Here is a 26314-nt window from a genome sequence, read left to right on the forward strand (position 1 = left end):
AAATAAAACAAAAAACTACTTGTATCTCATCTGAAAATAGGGATTTTGTCCAGTGTGATGCAGTATCTTTGCAGTGGAGAGATGGGTTGTACCATACCTCCCAACATTTTGAAATAGGAATGAGGGACACCTACTAACAAATGTATGTGGGCATAGGACATGCCCCCACCACACCCCCTTAAAGGAGAATTGACCAAAAAAATGTTAATTAAATCCACAAGTGCTTTTTTTTACCACTACTATTCCTTTATATTGGCTTTTAACCCACTTGCCGACCAGCCACCGCAGTTGTTCTACGGCAGAATGGCACGGCTGGGCGAAACAACGTTATGTTCGCCCTGAGGCCACTGGGGAAACACATGCCACCGGAGGCATGTGTGAGCCCCTCCTGCTCGCCCATGAAGCCGATGTGAGTGCCCAACGGTCGCCATCACCACTGGACTCCTGCGATTGCTCGGGGCACGCAGAGAACCGGAATCTGTGTGTGTAAACACAGTTTCCGTTTCACTGAGGGGAGAAGCGACAGATCGTCTGTTCATACAGAGTATGAACAGCGATCTATCTCTTCCCCTATACAGTCCCCTCCCCCCTGCAGTTAGAACACACACCAGAGAACGCAATTAACCCCTTGATCGCCTCCTAGTGTTTCTCTGTAGTCTTTTACATCAAAGGAATAGATTTCTGTATGTAAATTAGGAACGTTTAACCACTTAAACACTAAACCTTTTTCTGACAGTTGTTTTCAAGTTAAAATCATTTTTTTTTGCTACAAATAAAATGGTGGTTGTTGCAATATTTTATGTCACACTGGAGGTTATTTACTAAAGGAAAATCCACTTTGCACTGCAAGTGCACTTGAAAGTAAAGTCGCTGTAGATCCAAGGGGGACATGCAAAGAAAAGAAAATAACAGCATTTTAGCTTGCACATGATTGGATGATAAAATCAGCAGTTTTCCCTCATTATAGATCTACCCCTTAGATTTAGAGCGACTGCACTTTCAAGTGCACTCACAGTGCAAAGTGGATTTGCCTTTCGTAAATAACCCCCACTGCATTTGGGCGGCCGTCTTTCAAATGCAATTTTTTGGGAAAAAAATACTTTAATGAATAAAAAAAAAAAAACTAACCAGTAACGTTAGCCCAATTCTTTTTTTGTATAATATGAAAGATTTTATGCCACGAGAATCGTGATATTCTAAGCAAAAAAAAAATGTGATTCTCATTTTGGCCAGAATCGTGCAGCTCTACCTGCCAGTGACATTTTTACAGTAATCAATGCATTTTCGCTGTAAAAATGCCAATGGTCTCAAAAATGTATCAAAATTGTCTGACGTATCGGCCATAATGTCGCAGTCCCGATGAAAATCGCAGATAGCAGTCATTACTAGTAAAAAATAATAATAATAATAATAATAAAAATGCCATAAAACTATCCCCTATTTTGTAGACGCTATAACTTTTGCGCAAACCAATCAATATACGCTTATTGCCATTTTTTTTACCAAACACATGTAGAAGAAAACATATCAACCTAAATATTTTTTAATATATATTTTTGGGGAATATTTATTATAGAAAAAAGTAGAAAATATTGAATTTTTTTCAAAATTGTCAATTTTTTTGTTAATGGCACAAAAAATAAAAACCGCAGAGGTGATCAAATACCACCAAAAGAAATCTCTATTTGTGGGGAAAAAAAAGGACATCAATTTTGTTTGGGTACATCATTGCATGACCGCGCAATTGTCAGTTAAAGTGACACAGTGCCGAGTCGTAAAAAGTGCTCTGGTCAGGAAGGGGATAAAATCTTCCGAGGCTGAAGCAGTTAAAATGTACAAATGCAGCAATTTAGCATTTGGATGAAAGGTTTAGCACTGGGAAACACTTTTTGAAGGATAAAAAGAGCATTTTATATACAACTATATAGATCAGACCAAAATGAGGGACAATTGAGGACAAAAGTGGGACAGAGGGACATTGTTCCAAATTAGGGACAGTCCCTCAAAACCAGTGACTGTCCCTCAAATTCCGGGACAGTTGGGAGCTATGGTTGTACTACCAGTCAAGTGTTAATATACATCATGGCAGCAGTTTTAGATTTAAGGTCTTCTGCATAGAAAGAGACACCAGTTGGACAAAAGCTTTTATTAGTGTGTGAAAAGCCTATTGCCTCTTTTATTTCTTGAAAAAGAAGTATAAATCTACCAAATAACTTTCTGATGGCATTATGCAACATGCAGCTGTTCCCGAAGTCTTACACATAGTAAATAGGAGGAAATTCACTTATATCAGCACTATATTTGTATCTCAGGAACTTCTTGGCCAGGCTGAGGTCTCAGCAAAGCTGCATCATTATTAGTGAAATGCTAACGGTGCAGAAGTTTAATGTGACTAAATTTCTTGGGCAGATGTCCACATGACCAGGTAATTGCTTGAACGCAGCATGATTTATAGCAGAAAATAATAAAATTATGGCATTTTTGTAAAATAGTGTCCCTTGATGTTTGAAAAATCGGGTTAAGTTTCACGCAAACTAATTAAAGCGGTAGGCCAAACAAACAGCTAAAGACATGGAAGAAATACAAATATGGGACCTGTTTTACCTGCCAAAGGTTTTCTGCTTCTCTCCATCCTGTCCTGAGATCTACACAGCTAAATTATGTCACAGAGGCAGCAGGACTGGAGACCTGATTTTTTTTTCCCACTGAAGTTAAATCAAAAATAAAGTCTGCAATACTTACTTCTGCACCAATAGTCAGACCCCAGACACATCCCTTGTTGGTGAAAGTATCCTCTCCCTGGCTTCTTCTGAGTGCTGGTTTTAGGCTGTCTTGATTGGCCAGTGTGGGATGACATAACTTCTGAACATGCGCAGGAGTTCAGTCAGCATGGATCAAATGATGAAAAATTAAGTGTGGATGTACACTCACCAGATGTTGTAGATCCCGCCCCGGTCTATAGCAGAATGACGGCCAGGCGGGGGTTCAGTTATCCGGACTGGGCCTCATATGATGTCCAGCAAGATAAAATGCCGGCACACGCCCACGGAGGCACACAGCGTGGCGATCAGTGGTGCTGTGTGTCACTCTGAAACACTGCATCTCCCATCATAGTAAGGAGCTTTTGACAGAGGCTCCTTACCACGTGATCAGCTGTGACCAATAACAGTTGCTGATCACAGAGTGAACTAGGAAGTGCCAGTAAACAGCTTTCCTCGGTTTACGCTGACGGGCTTGAGGCAATCAGTTTCTCTCCCTGTCCGGGGGGGGGGGGGGGGGGCCTGTGCAGATTATCAACACAGTCCCATCAGATGTGCCACAAACCATACCGATCAGTGCCCATCAGATGTCATTCAGTGCCCCATCAGAAACGCCAGTCAGTGCCCATCAAAGTGCCAATCAGTGCTCACCACAGTGCCAATCAGTGCCTATATCAGTGACCATCAATAAAATCTGTCAGTACCTCATCATCAGTGCTGCCCATCAGTGCCATCTATTAGTGTCAATCAGTGCCACCCATCAGTGCCAATCAGTGCCGCCTGTCAGTGCCCAACAGTTTCACCTGTCAGCGCACATCTGTGCCGCCTGTCAGTGCCCATCAGTGCCACCTATCTGTGCTCATCAGTGCTGCATATCAGTGCCGCCTATTGGTGCCCATCAATTCTACATATCGGTGCCTCCTCATCAGTGCCACCTTATCAGTGCCAACTCATTAGTGCCCATCAGTGCCGCCTCATCAGTGCCCATCAGTGAAGGAGAAAACAACATTTTTTAATAGAAACAAAGAAAATCTTTTTTTTTTTTAAATCTGTCTTTTTTAGTTTGTTTAGCAAAAAAATAAAAACCCCAGAGATGATCAAATACCACCAAAAGAAAGCTATATTTGTGGGAAGAAAATGATAAAAAATTTACTTTGGTTACAGTGCTACATGACAGCGCAATTGTCATTCAAAATGTGACAGCGATGAAAGCTGAAAATTGTCCTGGGCAGGAAGGGGGGAAAGTGTCCAGTGTTGTAGTGGTTAAGAAAATTCTCCAGTATACTCCTTGACTTAACTTCAAATGGGATATCACCAGTTGTATAGATAAGGAAAAAGAGGGCAGGGGATCTAGTGAGTGTACATCCACACTTAATTTTTCATTGTTTGATCCATGCAGGAGGAATTATTATTATTTATTTATTATATTGGCGTATTTATGATTTCACCAATTAACCTCCCTGGCGGTATGATTCAGTCTGGAATTAGGTGCTGAAAGCGGAATAATTATTTTGCACGGAAATCTGGCTTTTATTTTGTAGTCCTGTAATTCTTAGGAATAACGCTCTTAAATCTGTTCAAACCAGAGTCTAGCAGACATCCTGGGTATGATAAAGTTTATAATATAATAAAGAATAATTAAAATTATTCAATAATGTAATCAAATCCAAAAACACTGAAAAATTTACACTTTTTGGTTGCTATGGACAATCTCCAAATTCCAGGCAGTAAAAAACTGTATTTATAATATAAAAGTGCATGCAGGGCACTGCACAGACCACTAGGGACAAAGGGGGTGTGTATTTTGTAATACAGCACTGTGCTGTGTGTGTTTTGTGTACTTTTACTTTTTTGAATTTGCCGCCGCTCTCCGCTCCTGTGCGCCGTAACGTCGCAGGGAAAGGAGCTTGGCGGCATTCGGCACTGTGAATCGAGCGCAGGACGGCTCGATCACACAGCGCGGCGGACATCGCTGGATCCAGGGGACAAGGTGAGTAACTCTCCCTGTGTCCTCCCTGCATCGAGCGAAGCCATCCCGAGTCTGGCTCGGGGTTACCGCTCCTATCAGTATATTCCTAACCCGAGCCAGACTCGGGATTACCGCTAGGGGGGTTAAAGGTTTATTTATCCTAACAGTCCCCTGGTTTTCTATATCCATACGCATATTTTTGTCACGTATTTGGTTGCTCTCAGTTTATGTAGTTCACGTGGCACACTTTTTCACTCATTAATGTGATATTAGCAAGCACTGTTTGCACAATAGGTTTTGTGCACGATTAGTACTTCACTGGATACAGTGTGTTGAAAAAGTATTCCTACCCCTTAAAATGTTTCACATTTTATCATGTTAAAAACCAAAAACGTAAATGTTTTTTATTAGGATTTTATGTGATAGACCAAACACAAAGTGGCACATAATTGTAAAGTGGAAGGAATATGATAAATGGGTTTCAATGTTTTTTATAAAATACAAATAAATATGTGAAAGTGTGGTGTGCATTTGTAGAACTACCTTTTGGTGCAATTACAGCTGCAAGTCTTTTTGGGGATGTCTCCACCAGCTTTGCAAATCTAGAGAGTGATATTTTTGCCCCTTCTTCTTTGCTAAATAACTTAAGCTCTGCCAGATTGGATGGGGAGCGCCTGTGAACAGCACTTTTCAAGTCTTGCCACAGATTCTCCATTGTATTTGGGTCACGACTTTGACTGAGCCATTCTAACACATGAATATGCTTTGATCTAAACCATTCCATTGTAGCTGTGGCTGTATGTTTAGGGTTGTTGTCCTGCTGGAAGGTGAACCTTCACCCAGTCTCAAGTCTTTTGCAGACTGTAACAGGTTTTCTTCTAAGATTGCCCTGTATTTGGCTCCATCCATCTTCCAATCAACTCTGACCAGCTTCCCTGTCCCTGCTGAAGAAAAACATCCCCACAACATGATGCTGCCACCGCCATGTTTCACGCTGGGGATGATTTGCAGGGTTAGTTTTCTGCCACACATAACATTTTGCTTTTAGGCCAAAAAGTTCAATTTTGGTCTCATCTGACCAGAGCACCTTCTTCCACATGCTTGCTGTGTCTCCCATGTGGCTTCTCGCAAACTGCAAATGGGACTTCTTATGACTTTCTTTCAACAATGGATTTCTTCTGGCCACTCTTCCATAAAGTCCAGATTTGTGGAGAGCACGACTAATAGTTGTCCTGTGGACAGATTCTCCCACCTGAGCTGTGGATCTCTGCAGCTCCTCCAGGGTTACCATGGGCCCCTTGGCTGCTGCTCTGATTAATGTTCTCCTTGCCCGGCCTGTCAGTTTAGGTGGACGGCCATGTCTTGGTAGGTTGCAGTTGTGCCATACTCTTTCCATTTTCAGATGATGGATTGAACAGTGCTCTTTGAGATGTTCAAAGCTTGGGATATTTTTTTTATAATCTAACCCTGCTTTACATTTCTCCACAACTTTATCCCTAACCTGTCTGGTGTGTTCCTTGGCCTTCACAATGCAGTTTTTTCACTAAGGTTCTCTAACAAACTTAAGGGCTTCTTAAGGGCAAATTACATACAGGTGGACGCTATTTACTAATTAGGAGACTTCTGAAGGCAATTGACTCCACTAGAGTTTAGCTAGGTATATCAGATTAAAGGGGGCTGAATACAAATGCAGGCCATTTTCAGATATTTATTTGTAAAGAAAAATTGAAAACCTTTTATCATTTTTCTTCCACTTCACAATTATGTGCCACTTTATGTTGGTCTATCACATAAAATCCCAATAAAATACATTTACAGTTTTGGTTGTAACATGACAAAATATGGAAAAGTTCAAGTGGTATGAATACTTTTTTAAAGCACTGCATATGTAATATTTTACAACCACTTTAGGGTATGTTAAAAATGTATTTTTGGATTTTTTTGTTTCAGTGACAGTGATCAGTAGGACAAACAGGGTACAGTAGTACAAACCTTATACATCCACACTCTATCCAAGACGAAAAAAATTTGGCTATACACACTTTAACCAGTTCCCAACCCGCGCACGCCGATGTATGTCGGCAGCATGGCACGGGCAGGCATATTGGCATACAGGTATGTCCATTTTTAAATGCCACCCAGCCATTGCGTGCGTCTCACGGGGCGGCTGAACGGGGAGATGCCGTTTTAATCCACATCTCCCCGTTCTGCCTAGCAACAAGTGACGCTGATCTCTGCTCCATGTGATTGGAGCAGAGATCAGTGTTCACTAACACAAAGCCCAGCTCCCCACAGTTAGTAACACGCCCCTAGGAACACTTAACCCCTATACTGCCACCCCCTGGTTAACCCCTTCACTGCCAGTGTCATTTACACAGGAATCAATGCATTTGTATAGCATTGATTGCTGTATAAATTACAATAGTCCCAAAAATGTCCGATGTGCCCACCACAATGTCGCAGTCACAATAAAAATCGCTGATCGCCGCCATTACTAGTAAAAAAAAATTATTATTAAAAATGCCATAAAACTATCCCCGATTATAACTTTTGCGCAAACCAATCAATCACTTATTGCAATTTTTTTTTTACCAAAAATATGTGGAAGAATACGTATCAGCCTAAACTGAGGGAAAAAAAACTTTTTTTATATATATTTTGGGGGGATATTTATTATAACAAAAAGTAAAAAATGATGCGTTTTATTCAAAATTGACGCTCTATTTTTGTTTGCACAAAAATAAAAACCGCAGAGGTGATCAAATACCACCAAAAGAAAGGGAGCCACATCGCATGACCGTGCAATTGTCAGTTAAAGCGACGCAGTGCCGAATCGCAAAAAGTGATCTGGTCTTAAGCCAGCAAAATGGTCCGGTCTGAAAGTGGTTAACTTACGAAGCCGAATACAAAACAACAACTGGTGTAAAACCAAATGGTTAGCCATAGTGATTTCCCAAAGATAGTGTGCCTGTGTTCCTGTTTTTTTTTTTCTCTTTCTATCTGCTCATGTTATTAATGCATTTAATGTTGTTTTTCAGGGAGTCATTTAAAGTTAAAGCTGACACATTTATTCCTCTTCAGAAAATGCCCAAGACACCAAGGTAAGTTTGATAGCCATCGGCTAGGGTATAGTATGGCTATGTCGGTATTACTTGCTATGTAATTCCTGCAAAGAAGTAAACTTGGTTTAAACACCCTCCCAGGTAGAATTTTAATTGTTTCTTCTGGGTTTATTTTCTTTTTTTCAACCCTGCCCCCTGCATTCATCCTAGTCTAGACCACACAGAGTGGTTGGGGGAGACAGAGGGTGGGCTGGAGTGTGGGCCCGGTGCATTATTGGTAACTGGGTGCCTGTACCCAGAAGAAACAGCCAGCTGACCAAGATGTGTTTTGAAGAGAATGCAGGAATACAGGTGAAGTAATTAGGACACAATAAATATTATTGTATCCGTATATTAATTTGTCTAATTCCTATAGTTAGTTATAGTCTATAGAAACTCTGACCACATGTTACTGTTGATATCACAATAATACAAGGTTAGCTATGAAACGAAACACACGATTTATAAGTAATAAAGTCTTATTTATTTCCCAAGGAAATAAGAAAGCTAGCATGAAATACTAGAGAAAGATATTACAAACACAGACCAACAATCAGAACATATAATACAAGAACACCATAGATACTTATCACAAGGCCCTCCGCGAGGCCTGTTTTTTCCAGCTATGCTCAGATGTTGAAGAAAGGTCCAGAGCAATGAGGCATAGGCCCAAGCCATGATCCAAAGGAGAAGGTCTCAAGATGGCAGAGCCATAAGGTTTCATGCAAAGAGCAGCATCGGAAGAGAGAAGCAGCAGAGAGAGGGCTCTTTGCCTGTGTGTGCTCCTTTTTACTCAAAACATACACCCCCATTCGTAGCCATCCCCATTTGCCTTCCATCCAATAGATATTGCCAAGAGGTAGTCCTTCAAATATCTGCCAATTCTCCAGAAAGCATGCTGTATTGTCAACTAGGAGCAGCGTTTTCCATGAATCATCTCATGATCTATTAGCCCTGGGCTGTCTTATCTAGCTCTTATTCTCTTTGAAGCCTGCAATCACAGCAAGTGGGCTTGAGCCAAGCCATTGTTATTCTAATCTTAGCCCCCCCTGGCTGTATCAACCAGGAAATGAAATACCAGAAGTATGATATTAAACCATGTTGCTATGCAACAACAGGTAAGAGAGAAAAAGAGGGGGCGTGGCTTGGCGCGCGGCGGAGATGGCAGCCTGAACGAGGAGCTCCGTCAAGCCCGAGGCCCTTAGCACCTCTCTGCCGAAAGCCTAGCGAGGATGAACAAGCAGTTCCGCGGGTCTCAGCACACACGATCCCGCAGATCCACGGCGGTGTCTGCGGGAGGATCCATTTCGGAGATCTTCCAGAAACAAACAGCAGCTCAGCGGGCCCAGGAGGGTGGCAAGATGGCGCCGTCGCACGAGGACGGGGATCTTAGTGAGGACTCTCAGTCGGCCTCAGAGGACCACGGTAGGAGACCTGCTCGTCCCGATCACCCCCTCACATATGCAGACATGTCCGGCTTCGCGGCCGACATCAAGGCATCCTTCTCTGCGGCCATAACGGACCTAAAAACCAACTTGCTGGTTCTAACAGAAAAGATGGCCGCGGCGGACACCGCGGGGAAGCTCCGAGACAGAGCAATACTCAGACTGGATACAGTTACCTCTTCACACGCTCAACACTTTATTGACCTAAATAGACACATGGAGGACCTTGATAATAGGGAGAGACGGAACAATATTAGGGTCCGTGGAGTGCCGGAAACGGTGACTGCTGACCAGATTATGCCTGCCCTCCAGAGGGTCTTTAACAGCGTGCTAGAACGACCCGAGGATTCAGCCATCGAATTCGTCAGGGCTCATAGAGCCCTCCGAGCCAGAGGACCCGATGCTCTACCACCTCGCGACATTATATGCTGCTTGCAGAACTTTTCGTTAAAGGAAGAGATTATGTTTAAGGCGCGCAGGAATGATCACATCGTGTTCAACGGTGAGAACATTAAACTGTTCCAGGATCTCTCGCAGATAACTTTGAAAAACCGCAGAGCCTTGCGCCCTTTATTAGATGCACTCAGAGCGAGAGATCTCCGTTATACCTGGCGTTTCCCTTTTGCTCTCTCAGTGACACACAATGGCAAGCAATACCTGCTCCGCACCCCGAGCGACCTCCCAGAGTTTTGCAATGCTCTACACCTTGACCCTGTGGATCTCCCGGACTGGTATCAGGAGTTCTCCCTACCGCCTAGAGAGAGGAGTCCACCCCACTCTCCTCTAACTACACCTGACAAGCGCCTCGCCAAAAAGCAGCGTCCAGCCTGGCAGGATGGTCCGGGCGCAGGGACACCACGCAGCAGAGCACATTCTTCTAGACCTCCACCAGATGATTAACTGTTGGCACTACGGTCCCCTGTGATCGTGTCCCCCCCTTGTTGTGGTCCGCCCTCACCATATATTTCCTGGGCACGTTTGTTTTTGTTTTAAGCGATTCCCCTGAGACCTTTTGATCCCGACTACAGATTCCACCGGAGCTTGGTACCACTAAGGCCCTATGACTTTTCTGATTTTGGGAACTTGCCCAGGGGCATTTTTCCCCCATGCTCTAGGTTTGTATTCAAGGCTCTCCGGGTCGTGTTTCCCTAGCTATCCAGCCCCGCTGCTATGGAAGGAAGGTTGAGAATCCCACATGAACTAAGGGAGTTCTGGCTAGGTGGCTGGTGGGATTTGCTTTTGAACAATGGGGATCTTAAGTCAGTTGACACATTGTTGCAGTCTGGCCATGGACGTACACTTACTATTCGCACGTGGGTGAGGCCTTTAGGACTTGGGGGGCGGAGGGGGTTTGCCCCTGAGGCACATGCTTGGGGATGCTACACGGGGGGGGCTGTTTGGGGGGGGGAACGGGCTGTCTTCCCCTCCCTGTCCGGCTGCACCTCTTGGCACCCGACTTTCATTTTTATCGGGTCACTGCTTTGTGCTGAGTTTCTCTTTATGCTTGTTTGTTTGTTCTACTCGTTCAATTTATATATATTTTTATGGTGACTGTGGGCAAAGCCTACCATCTCTCTCTGTCCCTACAGATGGCTTACTCAGCTCTTGGCACGTCGCCAACGCTAGTGTCTCACAACGTGAAAGGCTTGAATATACCGGAGAGGCGTTCTACCCTGCTCCGGGAACTGAAAAAAGGTAAACCGCAAATTGTCTTCCTGCAGGAGACACATTTCAAAACTGGCCAGGTCCCTAGGCTCACCGACTCCTACTTCACAGAGGCACACCACGCAACTAATGATACTTCCAAATCCAGGGGGGTCTCCATTTTACTAAGTAGAGGAGCCTCCTTTGAACTCACAGACAAAAAGGTGGATCCAGAGGGGAGGTTTATTTTCCTTAAGGGTACCCTCGGAGGGGTTCCTACGACGCTTGCCAATGTGTATTTCCCTAACACCTCGCACTTGACGTTCTGCAGAACGCTGGTGCGACAGCTTGAAGAGTTTGGGGCGGGCTGTTTGCTTTTAGGGGGTGACTTCAATATCCCGCTAGACCCTCTCTTAGATACGTCCACAGGGAAGACGGCGGTTTCCTTCCATACTTTGAGGGCCATTAAACTTCTTCTCCACTCCCTGGACTTAGTGGACACTTGGCGTTACTTACATCCATCCGACAAAGACTTTACGTTTTACTCGATTCCTCACGACCGTCACTCTAGGATTGACTATTTATTTATTACCCAAAGAGATCTACACACGGTGCAACATTCACATATTGGAATTCAGTCTCTTTCCGATCACGCTCCAATTTCTATTAGCCTCAATCATTCTGATACTCCTAAAAAGACACCTATGTGGAGGCTGAATTCCTCCCTATTGACTGACCCATCTTTGTTTCCCAAAATTGAATCGACCCTGAAGGAATTTTTTGAGCACAATGTGACCCCAGGTATGGACCCCTTTTCGATATGGGAGGCCCACAAATGTACGGTCAGGGGGTTGCTGATGTCATTAGGGGCACAAAGGAAAAGAGATAGGGAGAAAGATATAAGCAGACTTACCCACACGATTCGACGTTTAGAAACTCTTCACAAACAATCTTTGTCGGAGAGGTCAGCGAAGGAGCTTCTTGAGGCCCGGTTGGCCCTCCGACAGACGTTGGACTTGCAGACCAGGAGACTTTTATTTCTGCGGAAGAAGATGTATTATGGACAGGGGGATAAAGCGGGCCGCCTACTTGCCAGGGCACTGAGAGACCTCACCACCAAGACCGACATCCCGGGAATTCGGAATCAGGAGGGACGTTTGGACAGAACGACTGATGCTATAGCCCAACATTTTCAAGAGTTCTATACGAAACTCTATAACCTCCCACCACAACATAGGCCCCCTGACATGGGTAATGGGAGACTTCAAAACATACGGGACTACTTGGAGGGATCGGGTCTACCCTCACTTGCAAAGGAGGATTCGGAGATACTGGATGCCCCTATAGATCAGGAGGAAATCAGATTAGCTATTAAAGGACTTAAAACGGGTAAAAGCCCTGGGCCTGATGGCTACACAGCCATTTATTATAAGACATTTATAGACACCCTGACCCCGCATTTACATTCGGCGCTAAACTCCTTGACGAAAGGTGGGAGGGTCCCTCCTGAATTTTTGTCTGCACACATTGCAGTCATCCCAAAACCGGACAAGGACCCTACACACTGCGCGAGTTATAGACCAATCTCATTGTTGAACTTAGATGTTAAGATATTGGCGAAAATAATTGCAACGAGATTGTCCCCCTTCCTCTGTAAACTGATTGGACCGAGCCAGGTTGGCTTTATGCCAGGTAGAGAAGCTAGGGACAATGTCACCAAGGCCTTGGATTTGATACACGCTGCCCATGTGCGAAACATCGAGGGCCTTCTCCTGTCTACCGACGCGGAGAAGGCCTTCGATAGAGTAGCCTGGGACTACATGTTTGAGTCATGTAGACACATAGGGCTGGGACCTGGTTTGATGAACTGGATAGCAGCCCTGTATCAGAATCCTTCAGCTAAACTTAAAATCAATGGTGCTTTATCAGATAGGGTAGACATAAGGAATGGCACGAGACAGGGTTGCCCCCTGTCTCCTCTGTTATTTATTATCTCCCTGGAACCCTTTATTAGGAGAGTCTTGGCTAACAGCTCAGTGCGGGGCTTCAGGGTGGAAGGAAGGGAGTTCAAAGTGGGGGCTTATGCCGATGATCTCCTGTTTTTCATTACTGATCCGCACATGTCTATACCATCACTTGTGAAGGAATTTTCGGTCTACGGGTACATCTCTAATCTCAAGATTAATTACTCTAAGTCGGAGGCGATGAACATTACTCTGCCAGCCCCAATATTGCACAGCTCGATGGAGAATAGCTCTTTCAAGTGGGTGTCCCATGCCATTAAATATTTAGGAGTGTGGCTAACACCCAAGATAGACTCCGTTTTCGCCCGTAACTTCATACCTCTACTTAAGACCATTGACAGAGATTTACAACACTGGCATACTAAGCCTATTTCCTGGTTTGGAAGAACGGCCACATGCAAAATGAATGTCCTGCCCAGGGTATTATACCTAATTCGAGCCTTACCCATTAGGATCCCGCAAAGTTTTTTTAGATCTCTCCAGGCCATATTGCTGAGATTTATATGGGCCCATAAAACGCCCCGTATTAAATTCTCTTTACTAATGAAACCCAAGAGTTTGGGTGGACTGGGAATACCTAATTTTCGGAACTACTACCGAGCCTCCCATATTGCGAGAATTGTGGACTGGCATTGTCATGCTGCAATAAAGGACTGGGTGACGCTAGAGAGGGACTCAGTCCCGGTACCCCTGCCTTTCTCCCCGTGGATTCCGAAAGCCACATACCCTTTGGCACTGACGAAACACCCTTTAATAGGGACCACCCTTGAAATTTTTCATCAGCTGTCCAAACAAAACATGCTCTCCTCCCCTAGAGGCCCGCTTACTCCGTTACAACATAACCCTGACTTTGCTCCAGGACTGGGGAATCAAACACTAAGGTCTATCGACAAACGACTTCCACTTTTAGCTATGCACTGCTTTGATAAGGGGGTGATGAAGGACTTCGCGAGGTTGAAGTCGGATAATGACATCCCCTCTCTGCCCCTATGGGCGTATTTTCAAATACGATCCTTCGTTAACAAACCACCACGCAGGGAACATTTTATTAGAGAACTTACAGAGTTGGAGTCGGTGTGCCTTAAAGGGGAACAGGTATCAAAAACTACCTCTACAGCATACGATTGGTTGCAACACCTGGCGACGGGGACGAGAGATAGGTTTAGAGAGAGATGGTCGGCAGATTTAGAAATAGATTTCTCAGACGCTCAATGGGAGAAGGCCTGTATATTAGCCCACAAATGCTCTATCAGTACAAGACTGCAGGAAACTGCGTATAAAGTACTTACCCGTTGGTATGTCACACCTGACAAGACTCATAAATGGTACCCCCAATCCAGTGATATGTGTTGGCGTTGTCTACAGGAAAGGGGTACTATGCTTCATGTATGGTGGAGTTGTGACAAAATAAGTACATTTTGGGATGATGTTAAGAGGTTGGTGCATCGAATCACGGAGACCGTCATTACCTTAGACGCTGCATGTTGTCTTCTTAACATTTCTGATTTTTCTTTGAAAAAGCACGCGAATTCCTTATCAAGGCACCTATTAAATGCGGCTAGGTCGCTTATACCTCTATATTGGAAAACCACGCACACCCCTTCTCTGAAAGAATGGTTGTTAAAGGTTTCTCATATATGTGAACTGGAAGATACTAAGGCACAATCAGAGGAAACTGTAGCACGATACCACAAAACCTGGTCTCCCTGGTTCGAGTACCGGTACTCTCAAGAATATAAGTTTCTGGTTGGGTGACTTGTTCGCCAGAGGAATGCATATGAATTGCCAAAACTGACTGGTTGATGGAATCGACCTACATGCCACCTTTCATAGGTTACCAGATGATGCTCCTATGCAATGAACAATCTTACACTATGCATATGGTTCTCTTCTTTCCACTCTCTCTTTCTACCATTTATTTCTTTCTTCTTTACCCTCTGCATTTCCATTTTCCCAAGAAGTACAGTTGTTGCTCGCAGCTTGGTATTATCACTTTTCAAGTGCCGTTTGGCGTTGTTTTTTGTAACCAATCTGTGCATAGGTATGGCTCCGGACCAAAAGATGAGGGCAGTCTTACACTTTACTGTTGGTATTTTATGCGAATGTTTGGTCTCCTATGTCTATGTCCAATTTTTTCTTTTTGTGCATTTTCTGTTTTACACGCCTGTACTTTCTCCTGTATTGCCTACATTTTTGAATAAAAACCTTTTCAAATGTGAAAGAAAAAAAAAAAAAAAGAGAGAAAAAGAAAAATAACATGGTGGGGGAGTTGAGCACTGCCTTAAAGTGGTTTTAAAAGCAGTTTTTTTTTTCTTAATGCATTCTATTAATGCAACTCCCCCTCAGCCCCTCTAATACTTACCTGAGCCCACCACTATACAGCGATATCCATGAGTGCCTCGGCCATCCAGGTGCCTCGGCCGCTGAGACAATCAAACTCAGTTAGCCAATCAGAGAGAGATGGGCCAGGGCCGAACTGTGGCTCCGTGTCTAAATGGATACACAGAGCTGCAGCTCGGCTTGCGTACCCCCATAGCAAGCTGCTTGCTGGGGGGGGGGGGGCACTCAACAGGAGAGAGGGACCAAGTGCACCGAAGAGGGATCCAAGAGGAGGAGGATCTGGGCTGCTCTCTAAAAATGCACTGCACAGAGCAGGTAAGTATGACATTTGTTATTTTAATAGAAAAAAAACCTCAACTTTACAATCACTTTAAATTCTCAATTGGAATGAATGAATGAATAGATAATTTGGAGGACTGACAAATGACAATGACATGGCATGCTATAAACTTAAAGTAACTTGTACTATGTGTAAAGCAGTAATAAACCCAAAAGTACACATATGTTGCAGCTTAACAATTCTTAGATGTGATAAATGCATTTTTTCTTTTTTAGGCTTTCTTTCCTTTATTTTTCACCTGGTGATCCAGCCAGTAATTCTATTGTTTTTGAACAAAACAAATTGCCCTGCAGATGTAGCAGTCAACAGGGTTGAGACAAGCTATTACCACTGCCAGGGGTGTTTACAATGGTCATCTTTTATTTATTTATATAAAACCGTTATCCTGAAAGGAACAATGCTGCTGGTGTCACTGCTTATAAAGTGTTATGCCGCGTACACACGATCGGACTATCCAGTGGACTTAGTTCGACTGTGTGTGGGCTCCGGCGGACTTTTTCTTCCCAAAAGTCTGGCGGACTTTGAAAGAAGACTTGACTCAAAAATGTCCTCCGGACTTGGCTTTCCGGCGGACAATCCACTCTTCTGTGTGCTAGTTCGCCGGACTTTCCAAATGAGCGGACTAGCCCACACAGGGACTAAAGTCCGTTCATTTTGAACGTGACTTCAGGTACGACGGGACAAGCGAAGGAAGTCAATGTCGCTGCTTCCATCGCCGAGATTGACACCTCACGAGCCCCGTCACCTGGTATGGTCCCCCCAAAGTCCATACCAGACCCTTATCTGAGCATGCTGCCCGGCCGGTCAGGAAAGGGGGTGGGGACGAGCGAGTTTACCCCCTGAACCTTACCAGGCTACATGCCCTCAACATGGGGGGGTGGGTGCCCCCTTTAATAAGCCTCACCCTGTGTAAATGAGTATGGGGTATATCGTCCCCCTACCCATACACCTGGGGGAAAAAGTGGCAATAAAAAAAACACACTACACAGGTTTTTAAAGTAGTTTATTAGGCAGCTCCGGGGGTTTTCTTCTGACTTTGGGGGTCTTCTTGCCGGGCTCATCTGCCATCTTCTTCTCTTTTGCCACTCTTTTGCTAGCAGAGGAGCTCGGCTTTCTCCTCCGTCGCCATCCGGGGGTCTTCTTCCGACTTCTCCGCGCTTTCCGGCCTCTTCTCCCGCTCTCTGGTTCTTCTGCCGGGCTCTTCTGCTATATTCTTCCAACTATTTTACTAGCATTGGCCTGGGCTTCTCGTTCATCGTCGTCGCCGCTGTCTTCTTCTTTTTTCCTTCTTCTCTTCTTCCGTTGTTGACACAACGATCTTTCCAGCTATAATGCCGGGGATGCATTGCGCGGTGACTTATATAGGCATAAGGGGTGGGGTCACCATGAATGTCACTTACGCCTATATAAGTCTCCACACTCCAGCATTACAGCAGGAGAGAGCATTGTGTTAACATCGGAAGAAGAAAGAAGAAGGCGGCGACATCGATGACGACTAATGAGAAGACTGGGCCAACGCTAGTAAAAGAGCTGGAAGAAGATAGCGGAGGAGCCCAGCAGAAAAAACAGAGAGTGGGAGAAGAAGAGGCCAGAAACCACGGAGAAGTCGGAAGAAGACCCCCGAAGTCGGAAGAAGACCCCGGACGACGACGAAAGAGAAAGCCAGGCTCCTCCGCTAACAAAAGAGCGGCAAAAGGGCAGAAGACCCCCGAAGTCAGAAGAAGACTCCCGGAGATGCCTAATAAACTTCTTTAAAAACCTGTGTAGTGTGTTTTTTTTATTGCCACTTCTTCCCCCAGGTGAATGGGTAGGGGGACGATGTGCCCCATACTCATTCACATAGGGTGGGAGGCCGGGATCTGGGGGCCCCCTTATTAAATGGGGCTCCAGGATTCCAATAAGCCCCCCGCCTGTAGACCCCGACAACCAATGGCCAGGGTTGTTGGGAAGAGGCCCTTGTCCTCATCAACATGGGGACAAGGTGCTTTGGGGTGGGGGGCCCGCAGCACACCCCCCTTTCCCAAAGCACCCACCCCCTGATGTTGAAGGCATATGGCCTGGTATGGTTCAGGAGGGGGGGTGCTCGTCCCCACCCCCTTTTCTGACTGGCCAGGCTGTGTGCTTGGATAAGGGTCTGGTTTGGACTTTGGGGGGACCTCCACGCTGTTTTTCGGCATATGGGTTACCCTTAAAACCCATACCAGGCGACGGGGCTCGCGAGGTGTCAATCTCGCCGATGGAAGCATTGAAGTCAATTGACATTGACTTCCTTCGCTAGTCCCACTGGGACCTGAAGTCACGTTCAAAATAAATGGACTTCAGTCCGTGTGTGGGCTAGTCCGTTCATTTGGAAAGTCCGACGGATTGTCCGCTGGACCTAGTCCGCCAGAAAAGTCAGTTCGTATGTGGTCGTGTGTGGGTAAGTCCGCTCGTTCGGAAAGTCCGGTGGACCCCCACTGCAAAGTCCGGTGGATTGTTCGCCGGATAGTCCGATCGCGTGTACGGGGCATTAGCTGGCATTCAGCTTGGGTTTGTTAGTGTATCTAAGTCTGCCAGTACATCTAATACCCCCTCCCCCTAGATTAACAATGCTGCTGTCTAGGGGGGCCCTGTTCTCCTTCATCCAGAGTGGTGGTGCTATAATACAGGAGGGTTGTGTTACTGGTGAGATCACCAGGTGAAAACAGAGAGAAAAAAATTGGAAAACAAAATGAATGCAGTCACCACATCTAATGATTAGCAAGCTCCAATATATTACATTTTTGGTTATTTATTATATTATTATTATTATTATGATAATCATATTATTGATTATTGCCCCTGTATTTGGGGGGACAAAATTGAGAGCTAAAGGAAGAAAAGAGTTGAAAAAGACTGGATGAAACAGCATTATTGAGAGTAATGAAATTGGTCTGTTTGGAAGGCGGGAGGAATTCAAATTTAGGAGATCAACTATACAAAGTGAAGTCTCCCAGAGACCTAGTTATGCACCACCAGGGCCGTCTTTAAGGCAGGGCAAAAGGGGCAGCTGCCCTGGGCCCTGTCATTGTTGTGGGGCCCAAAGCAGCTGCCTCATAATTGCCAACTATCTAAGTTTACATTCCCTTGTCCCTTGAAGTTTTAGTCCTGTGCTGCTACTAATGCTGCCCAGCTCTGCCCTATTGTTGTGTGCAGATGACTCACCTGCAGACCTGTGTTTACATGTAAATACTGACATTCATATGTAAATAGCAGTGACATGCATACGTAAATAGCTGAAGCCAACTGCATTGATATGTAAATAAAGGCAGCATTCATAGGTATATCATGCCCTCCTGCAGTGAGGAGAAGATGTGCTGTAACCTATAGCAACCAGTGAGCAGTATTACTGTACAGCAATCTCTAGCAGCCAATCAACAAGCAATGTGCTGTAATCTCTAACAACTAATCAGTGAGCCTCAAGGAGTGCTGTAACATCTAGCAACCAGTCAGTAAGCAGTAATGATTTGCTGTAACCTCTGGCAACCAATTGCAATCGCTGCCTGATCTTATACAGTAAACTGATTTTAAGTCTAGCTGCTATTTATTGTATGTCTCAGAGAAGATGGAGAGCGAAATTGCATGGGGGGGGGGGGGGGGCCTAAGAAAATTTTTGCCCAGGGTCCAATCAATAATAAAGACGGCCCTGTGCACCACACTTACAAATGTTGTTAAAAATCCAGACTTGGGTAAATAATACGATATAAAGAGTAAACTGCGCTATTCAGAAAAAAAATAAAAAATGTAAATAAATTCACTACAAGCAGCAACCCTAATCGTAATACTCCGATAATAGACTGAATAAGTGAAAAAAGTGAGCTGCGCTTAAAAAAAAAAACTCTACTCAAAAAATCTCTAATCACACACATATTAAAAAATTCATCAATAATCGCAAAGGAAAATAATGACAAAAAAAGGATGCAAAAATTGGCTTAAGAAATTTAAATAAATTATATCAGTGAGTAATAACTTATTATAGTAAATATGCAAAAAAAAAAACAACAAAGAAATTAAATAGGAATAAAGTCAGAAAAAGTCCCAGAAAAAATGATCCAAAGGATGGTGATGATTCTTCCATATTTTCACTTTGGAAGAATCATCACCATCCTTTTGGATCATTTTTTTCTGGGACTTTTTCTGACTTTATTCCTATTTAATTTCTTTGTTGTTTTTTTTTTGCATATTTACTATAATAAGTTGGTGGTGTGTGCTCTATTAATTATTTATATCATTGATAATTTATGTGATTTTTATATAAGGGATATATAATTTATGCTAACTATATTATTGGCACTGGTGAGTTTTTTGTTACTTATATGCTCAAGATATTACTCACTGATATAATTTATTTAAATTTCTTAAGCCAATTTTTGCATCCTTTTTTTGTCACTATTTTCCTTTGCGATTATTGATGAATTTTTTAATATGTGTGTGATTAGAGATTTTTTGAGTAGAGTTTTGTTTTTTTAGCGCAGCTCACTTTTTTCACTTGGGTAAATAATAACAATTTGCCAACACTATAATTTGTGATTCTTAATATATATATATAAAAAAAAAGTGCAGCACTTAAAGTATACCATTGTATCCACATAGAATACCTCAAAATGGTGAAAGCCTAATTAGCCATGTGAGAAATGTAGCTACAGATAAATCGAGTCCATAATGTAAACAGTCCTTGTAAGCTAAGAAACCATCTGGATAACATCCAGGATGACAAACCATACCTCTTACTGGAATTCAATAACCCCCTATGCATGAGTGGTCATAAGGAGCTTGATGTTAATAGAAATAATCAACATGGACATCTATGAAGAAGCTTCCGCTCTTTCTTTCTTGAACTGTGAACCAAATGTCAAGAAGGCGGTATGCAAGACAAAAAACGGTGTATTATGTACTGTAACACCACCATGATTAAAGACAAAGTACACACTCACATGTGAATAATCAAATGTGAACAAAGCCTAACACACACAGCAAACGTGACACTGCAACAGGTGTAGTCCAACCCACTCAATAAGAATTATTCATGCTCAAGGAACATCCAGTGGTTAAAAGTGTGACATTCAAAAAGAACAGCCCAACCACTTACCAAAACGCCACTGACCATCAGCAAATGATCGTTCGACTCAGCTCAGTAATATGTAGCAAGAAAATGATAAACATAGAGGAAATGCTCCTTAGTGTAGTAGTTGCTCTATTACAAGATAAGTAGTGCTTTCCAAATAAAAACAGATCAAATATGGTACAACTACAATATATGAGAACAATCTGCCTGAGGTTCCTACAGATCAGTCAGTATATGCAATTATGTCAGTACGTCCTGGCTCTGTCCTACGCATTTCATCACAAAATAACATCATCATTGGCTCCACACCTGCTGTAGAAGGCAGCTATGTCTTTTGAAACTTCTGGTGTCGTCTCTTGGCCTGCATTGTAGTGGTCGAGCCTAGCTTTGTATGTAGTATTGTAAGGGGAGCAAGTGTATCCAGGGAGGATGAGGGGGTGTTGTTGTAGACAGAAGAATCCAGGTTAGGACAGTGCTGGGATTTTCTCATAGTGATAACCGCTTGTGACTGTATTTTGTTAAATTTCTGAGATAGAATTAACATAAAAAATTGAATAGTTTTTAAGTACATCTGTGAACCATCTATACATTGGATAATTTGGGATGGAATCTTGGTAGGTCCTGGTGGTGGAGTTATCAGGATATTTATTAGACAATCTCACTGGTGACAGTGAAATAACTGTCCATGTATGGTTGCTTGTAAATTGCTTTATATTATAATGCTATACAGACACTGTAGCAAGTTTTCTCTGCCTGACATCAACTTGATTTTTTATTTATTATTCTCTCATTTCAAATCTTCCCAGTCTGATAGGTCTAATCCATTTAAAGTGACCTTGCCAGGCTAAAAAGAGATCAAAAAGGAAGATCCCTGGAATATAAGAACATTTATACCCCCCCCCCCCCCCTTCAGTGGCCTGTTTCCTACCTATCCTCCGTTTCAGTGCTGCAGCCTCCATCAGGATCTTCAATATTTGAAACTTTGGGGAGTGTCAGATTCTGTGTCCCCACTACACACTTTGGTTCCATGCTCTGATCCTACAGGACACTGCAATGACATAAGGATCAGAGAATGGAGCCACAGTGTAAAGCTAGCATCTGACACTCCTGGAAGCGTCAGTTGCTTTGATGGAGGAATTGTAGAAGACACAGGCTACTGGAGAGGTGAGTATAGGGGCCCTTTTATTACAGGTACCTTTCTTTAGGTTTTTTTTTTTGCTTTCTGAGGTCACTTTAAGTAAAGGGCATGGTGATCTTTTTTTTTTGATGATTTTCACCAGCCCTCAAAGTGTTATGATATTTCAGGGGAGCAATACATTGGAATGTTGAGATCTTTTTGATAAATATACAATTAAGTTCAGGTTTTTATGAAGAGTATGCAGACATTGAAGGATGACATATGTCATATATTACATTTTATGTTTTCTAAATTGAATAATAGTGACTCTGTACATCCCCAGTGTTCCTTATAAAGTCAGAGTTCAGAAGAAGAGTCTGGAAGAAGAAATGAGAAACGTGAAAGAGCTTAACGTTTGGAAACCTGCCAAGCGAAACTTCCTCCTTGACGTACCCAGCAACTGATGCAACATAATACAGGGAAACAAATGTAGCACTGTGCAATACTTTCTTTTATCCAGTCTTTCATTCTTTGTATTGTTGTTGCATTGTTATAATATTATGTTTATTGGGGTAATATTATTTTTAAATCTGTGGCCAGTATGAACGTACAGTAAAACACCAGTGCCTGGTTTCTTTCAAGTTCAAAACACTGCCTAGGGCTGCTTTGACCAGGACAGTGCAATACAGCACAGGTCTGTATTTGAGGTCTCTGTAAGGGTTGATCCTTTTTGTGAAGAGGTGTGAGCTTTGGTATTAAAAGTAGAATTATCCTTTAGGTGTCAGGGTTAAAGGTTTGGGTAAGAGAAAGCTTATCTACACACAAGAACAAAAATGTAGTATAATGTAGCTTCTTGGTGTTCTATTTTCAGGATTTTTCCCCATAAATTTTCACATGTTGGTCCTTTAACCTCCCTGGCCGTATTCCAAGTCTGGCTCAGGGTGAAATTTCAGAACCAAAATCGGTAACCCTGAGCCAGACTCAGGATCGCATCGCAGGATCCAGGAAGAGTGTGCTTACCTTGTCCCCTGGATCCAGCGATGTCCCCTCGCTGTGTGAGCGGCTCATCCGCCGATTGATCTATCACAGAGCCGAGCTCCGTTCCCTGCGAGCGTTGCGACACACGGGGCCAGAGAACAGTGCCAAATTCAAAAAGTGAAACACACACATTACATACAGTATAATGTAATCTTACAGATTACATTGCTGTATGAAATTATTTCACATCCATTTTGTCCCTAGTGGTCTGTCCAGTGTCCTGCATGTAGTTTTATATTATAAAAACTGTTCTTTCTGCCTGGAAACTGGAGATTGACCATAGCAACCAAAACTGTCCCTTTACATCAAAAGTGGTTTTAGACCAGCTAGAAAGCAGCAATAATAAATTGGAATCACTCGCAGAATTGAGGGAGATCCGTCATCAAATACTGAAAAGTAATGACAGTGACAATTCTGCAACTGAGCAAATTTCAGTGTTTTTGATTTGATTACATAATTGAATCATTTTTATTATTATATTATTATTTGGTATAATTATTTATAGTTATTTATTATATTTTAATTTATGATTTTGTTTATCAAATTTTATCATACCCGGGATGTCTACTAGACTCTGGTTTGGACAGATTTAAGTGAGTTATTCCTAAGAATTACAGGCCTACAATATACAACGCCAAATTTCCATGCAAAATAATTGTACCGCTTTAAGTATCAAAAATCTGAAATAATTATACCGCCAGGGAGGTTAAGTTACAAACCTCCTGTCATAGGATGACAGCACTCACTATACTACACCTACAATGGAGCAGAATTATCACCCTGGGCTGCTCTCCTGATTGAACTATAAGTACATCCCCTCCCTTCATCTTTATAAAAAGGGGGGGGGGGAGTGTTCCATAGTCCATGGAATATAAATGGGAAGGCTGATAACATTGCTTGAGATTGCACAAAAAGTTACAGGGACACACTGGATATCTTGAAGTCAACAAGAAGTTTTCTATGCTTGCAGAAAACATTCTTACCTTGAAAAAGAAACACATGCAGCCACCATATCTGCAGCCACAGGACTGGTAAGCTGAATTTTTGTTCTTGGGTTTAGATATCCTTTAAAGGATAATTTTCAGGAATAGGCTTAGACGTAGATCCTGGACTCAGGTTGAGCTATTCTTAGTTGTGAGGAGTTAGGTTTAGGTTTTGGATAGCGGTACTTTACTAAGTATTATTTTTTGAGTGTGACACTCCATGTATTAATGTGAAAGAAAGGGTTTAGGACTAATAGTTATGAGAGGTTCCAGTTACAATCAGGCCTCTGCACCTGGGATAGGGGCTGCACTCGAAAAGAGGGATCATACTTCACAAAGTATAGATGTTTATGGAAATAAATAACTTTTTTGTTCTGAATAAAGTTGGGAATTGTCCAAATGTGTCCTTGTTGCTTTCTGAGGAGACTAGCACAGGTAGATTTTCCCTATCTTTGGTACAGCTTCACCAGCCAAGGTTCTGCCGTTAGCTGAACAACATTTGAATACTATGCTAAAGATCTCATTAGCAGAATCAATGAACTGTGATGTCCACTTTCTCTAATGGAAATTGCTCCCTCTTTGGCCAGAATGCTGCAAAATCTTCATTAGTAGCAACTGAGAAGTTACAGAAAGACACATCGCTCATTCAGACAGCTGAAGGAGATAGAAGGTGGGGAAAATGTCACAATCAGAGGATAAGACCACCTGGGACTGTAACTCAAGATCTAACAGACCAATGGATAACTAACCAGGTGTACATGGGAACGTATCCCAGGTGTACCAGGGAACGTATCCCCATAGCTGCGGGAGCAGTGTGTCCGTGCACAAGCGGAGGTGTGCCAGAGTTGCAGGGTCTAAGGAGCCACCAGGTTTTCACCAGAGCCACTGGAGGTGTGGATATTGTGCTGCAAGGCAGCCCCCAAGTTTCAGCTCTCTAGCACACTGGTGCAGGCACAGTGCAACCAGATAACACATTGGAAGGACACAGGGTACACACAGACACTATACTGAGAGAGACACATACAACAGGAAATAAAGGGATCCACAGACAGAAACCAAAAGGGAATATAACTGCACAGCCAGAGGGAAACACTGAGAACAAAGACAGGATCAAACAACAAACTGTAATAGAAAGAGATTCTGTGACTGATGAACTATCTCCATCTACACAACCGCAAGTTTTTCATGGACTTTACCATAGACATCTACTGAAGACAGATACTCAAGTTTTTTAAATGTGAAATTACTTATTTTGTGAAATTACTTCTTATGTTGTCACTTCCTTGCTGCCCAACACCGAGATGTCACGTCTTTTCCTTTTAGTTAGTGATTGAGATTCTGAAGCATTTTGAGGATGTATTACTCCATGGAGCTTTCAGATACAGAGTTTAGTGAGATCTTCTCTTACAGCATTTTTTTACTGCTTGTTAAGAATATGTAAATACAGGCATACCCCACTTTTAAGTACGCAATGGGGTTTATTTACTAAAGCTGTAAAGTGCAAAATCAGACTCACTTCTGCATAGAAACCAATGAGCTTCCAGGTATAACCAAAGCTTAATTGAACAATCTAGGGTTAGAAGCTCATTGGTTTTTTATCCAGAAGTGAGCCTTATTTTGCACTTTCCAGCTTTAGTAAATAAACCCCATTGTGTACTTAAAAGTACACAGGGAATATTTGTAATTTTGATTGTTTATTCACCAAAACTATCAATAGATGTTATGGTGTACTATGAGAAAAGTATGTGCATCCTAGTCTTAGACGTTTGTACTGCTCCCCTTTAGCAGAATATACTTCTAGACCTTTTGTTTAATTGCTCGTCAATCTCTAACATTCTGTGTGGTATATATGATCATTCCTCAGTGCAAGATTCCTTCAGTTCTAGGATGTTTGTGGGTTTTCTTGCATTAACTGCCAACTTCAAATCCCCCATAACATTTTGATAGAATTCAAATCAAGGATTTGACAAGGCAAGTCTAAACCCGTCTTTCTTCTTTTTGAGCCATCCCTTGGTGGATTTGCTAGTGTGCTTCTGATCCTTATCACATTGAAAGATCCATTTACAGTTCAACTTTAGCTTTCAGATAGATGGCCTCACATTCTCATTGTGCACACCTTTTCTCAAAAACATGTTGTGGAGCTGTATATTTTCAGTAAAAGGTAAGAAACAATACAGCAACCTCAGTCTTATTCTATTGTGATCAACAACATAGTATTGAGTGGCATAAAGGAGGGTACAGTGATGAAAAGGAATGCCCAGAACATCATTCAATAAGAAACAAGTTAATCTCAACACCCTGCGTGAGTTATCTTCTGTCTAGCAATGGCATGGCCAGGTAATTTGGCAGTATAGGGATAGTCACATTAAATGTAACAGAGGAATTATAATTAAAGACAATCATGTTTTCCATCTTTTCTTGTGTGTTTTATTTATATTCTTATTGTGGTGGCATTTTTATAGGATTACCTA

At 42.8% G+C, this 26314-nt stretch overlaps 1 protein-coding gene across 1 annotated transcript in view; it reads left to right on the forward strand.

Annotated features, from left to right (window-relative positions):
- The window catches only part of SPATS1 (spermatogenesis associated serine rich 1), a 105395-nt gene extending 80064 nt beyond the window's left edge, over positions 1-25331 (forward strand). The window contains exons 6-7 of the mRNA XM_077488897.1: positions 7767-7829; positions 22166-25331. Of these exons, the coding sequence (XP_077345023.1) occupies positions 7767-7829; positions 22166-22286 (184 nt within the window). The 3' untranslated portion in view covers positions 22287-25331. The remainder of the gene's footprint in view (positions 1-7766; positions 7830-22165) is intronic.
- Positions 25332-26314: the final 983 nt, after the last annotated feature.

This window comes from Lithobates pipiens, unplaced genomic scaffold (assembly GCF_037356315.1).
Source record: "Lithobates pipiens isolate NorthernLeopardFrog02 unplaced genomic scaffold, aLitPip1_a1.2 Scaffold_18, whole genome shotgun sequence".
NCBI classification, from domain to species: Eukaryota; Metazoa; Chordata; class Amphibia; order Anura; family Ranidae; genus Lithobates; species Lithobates pipiens.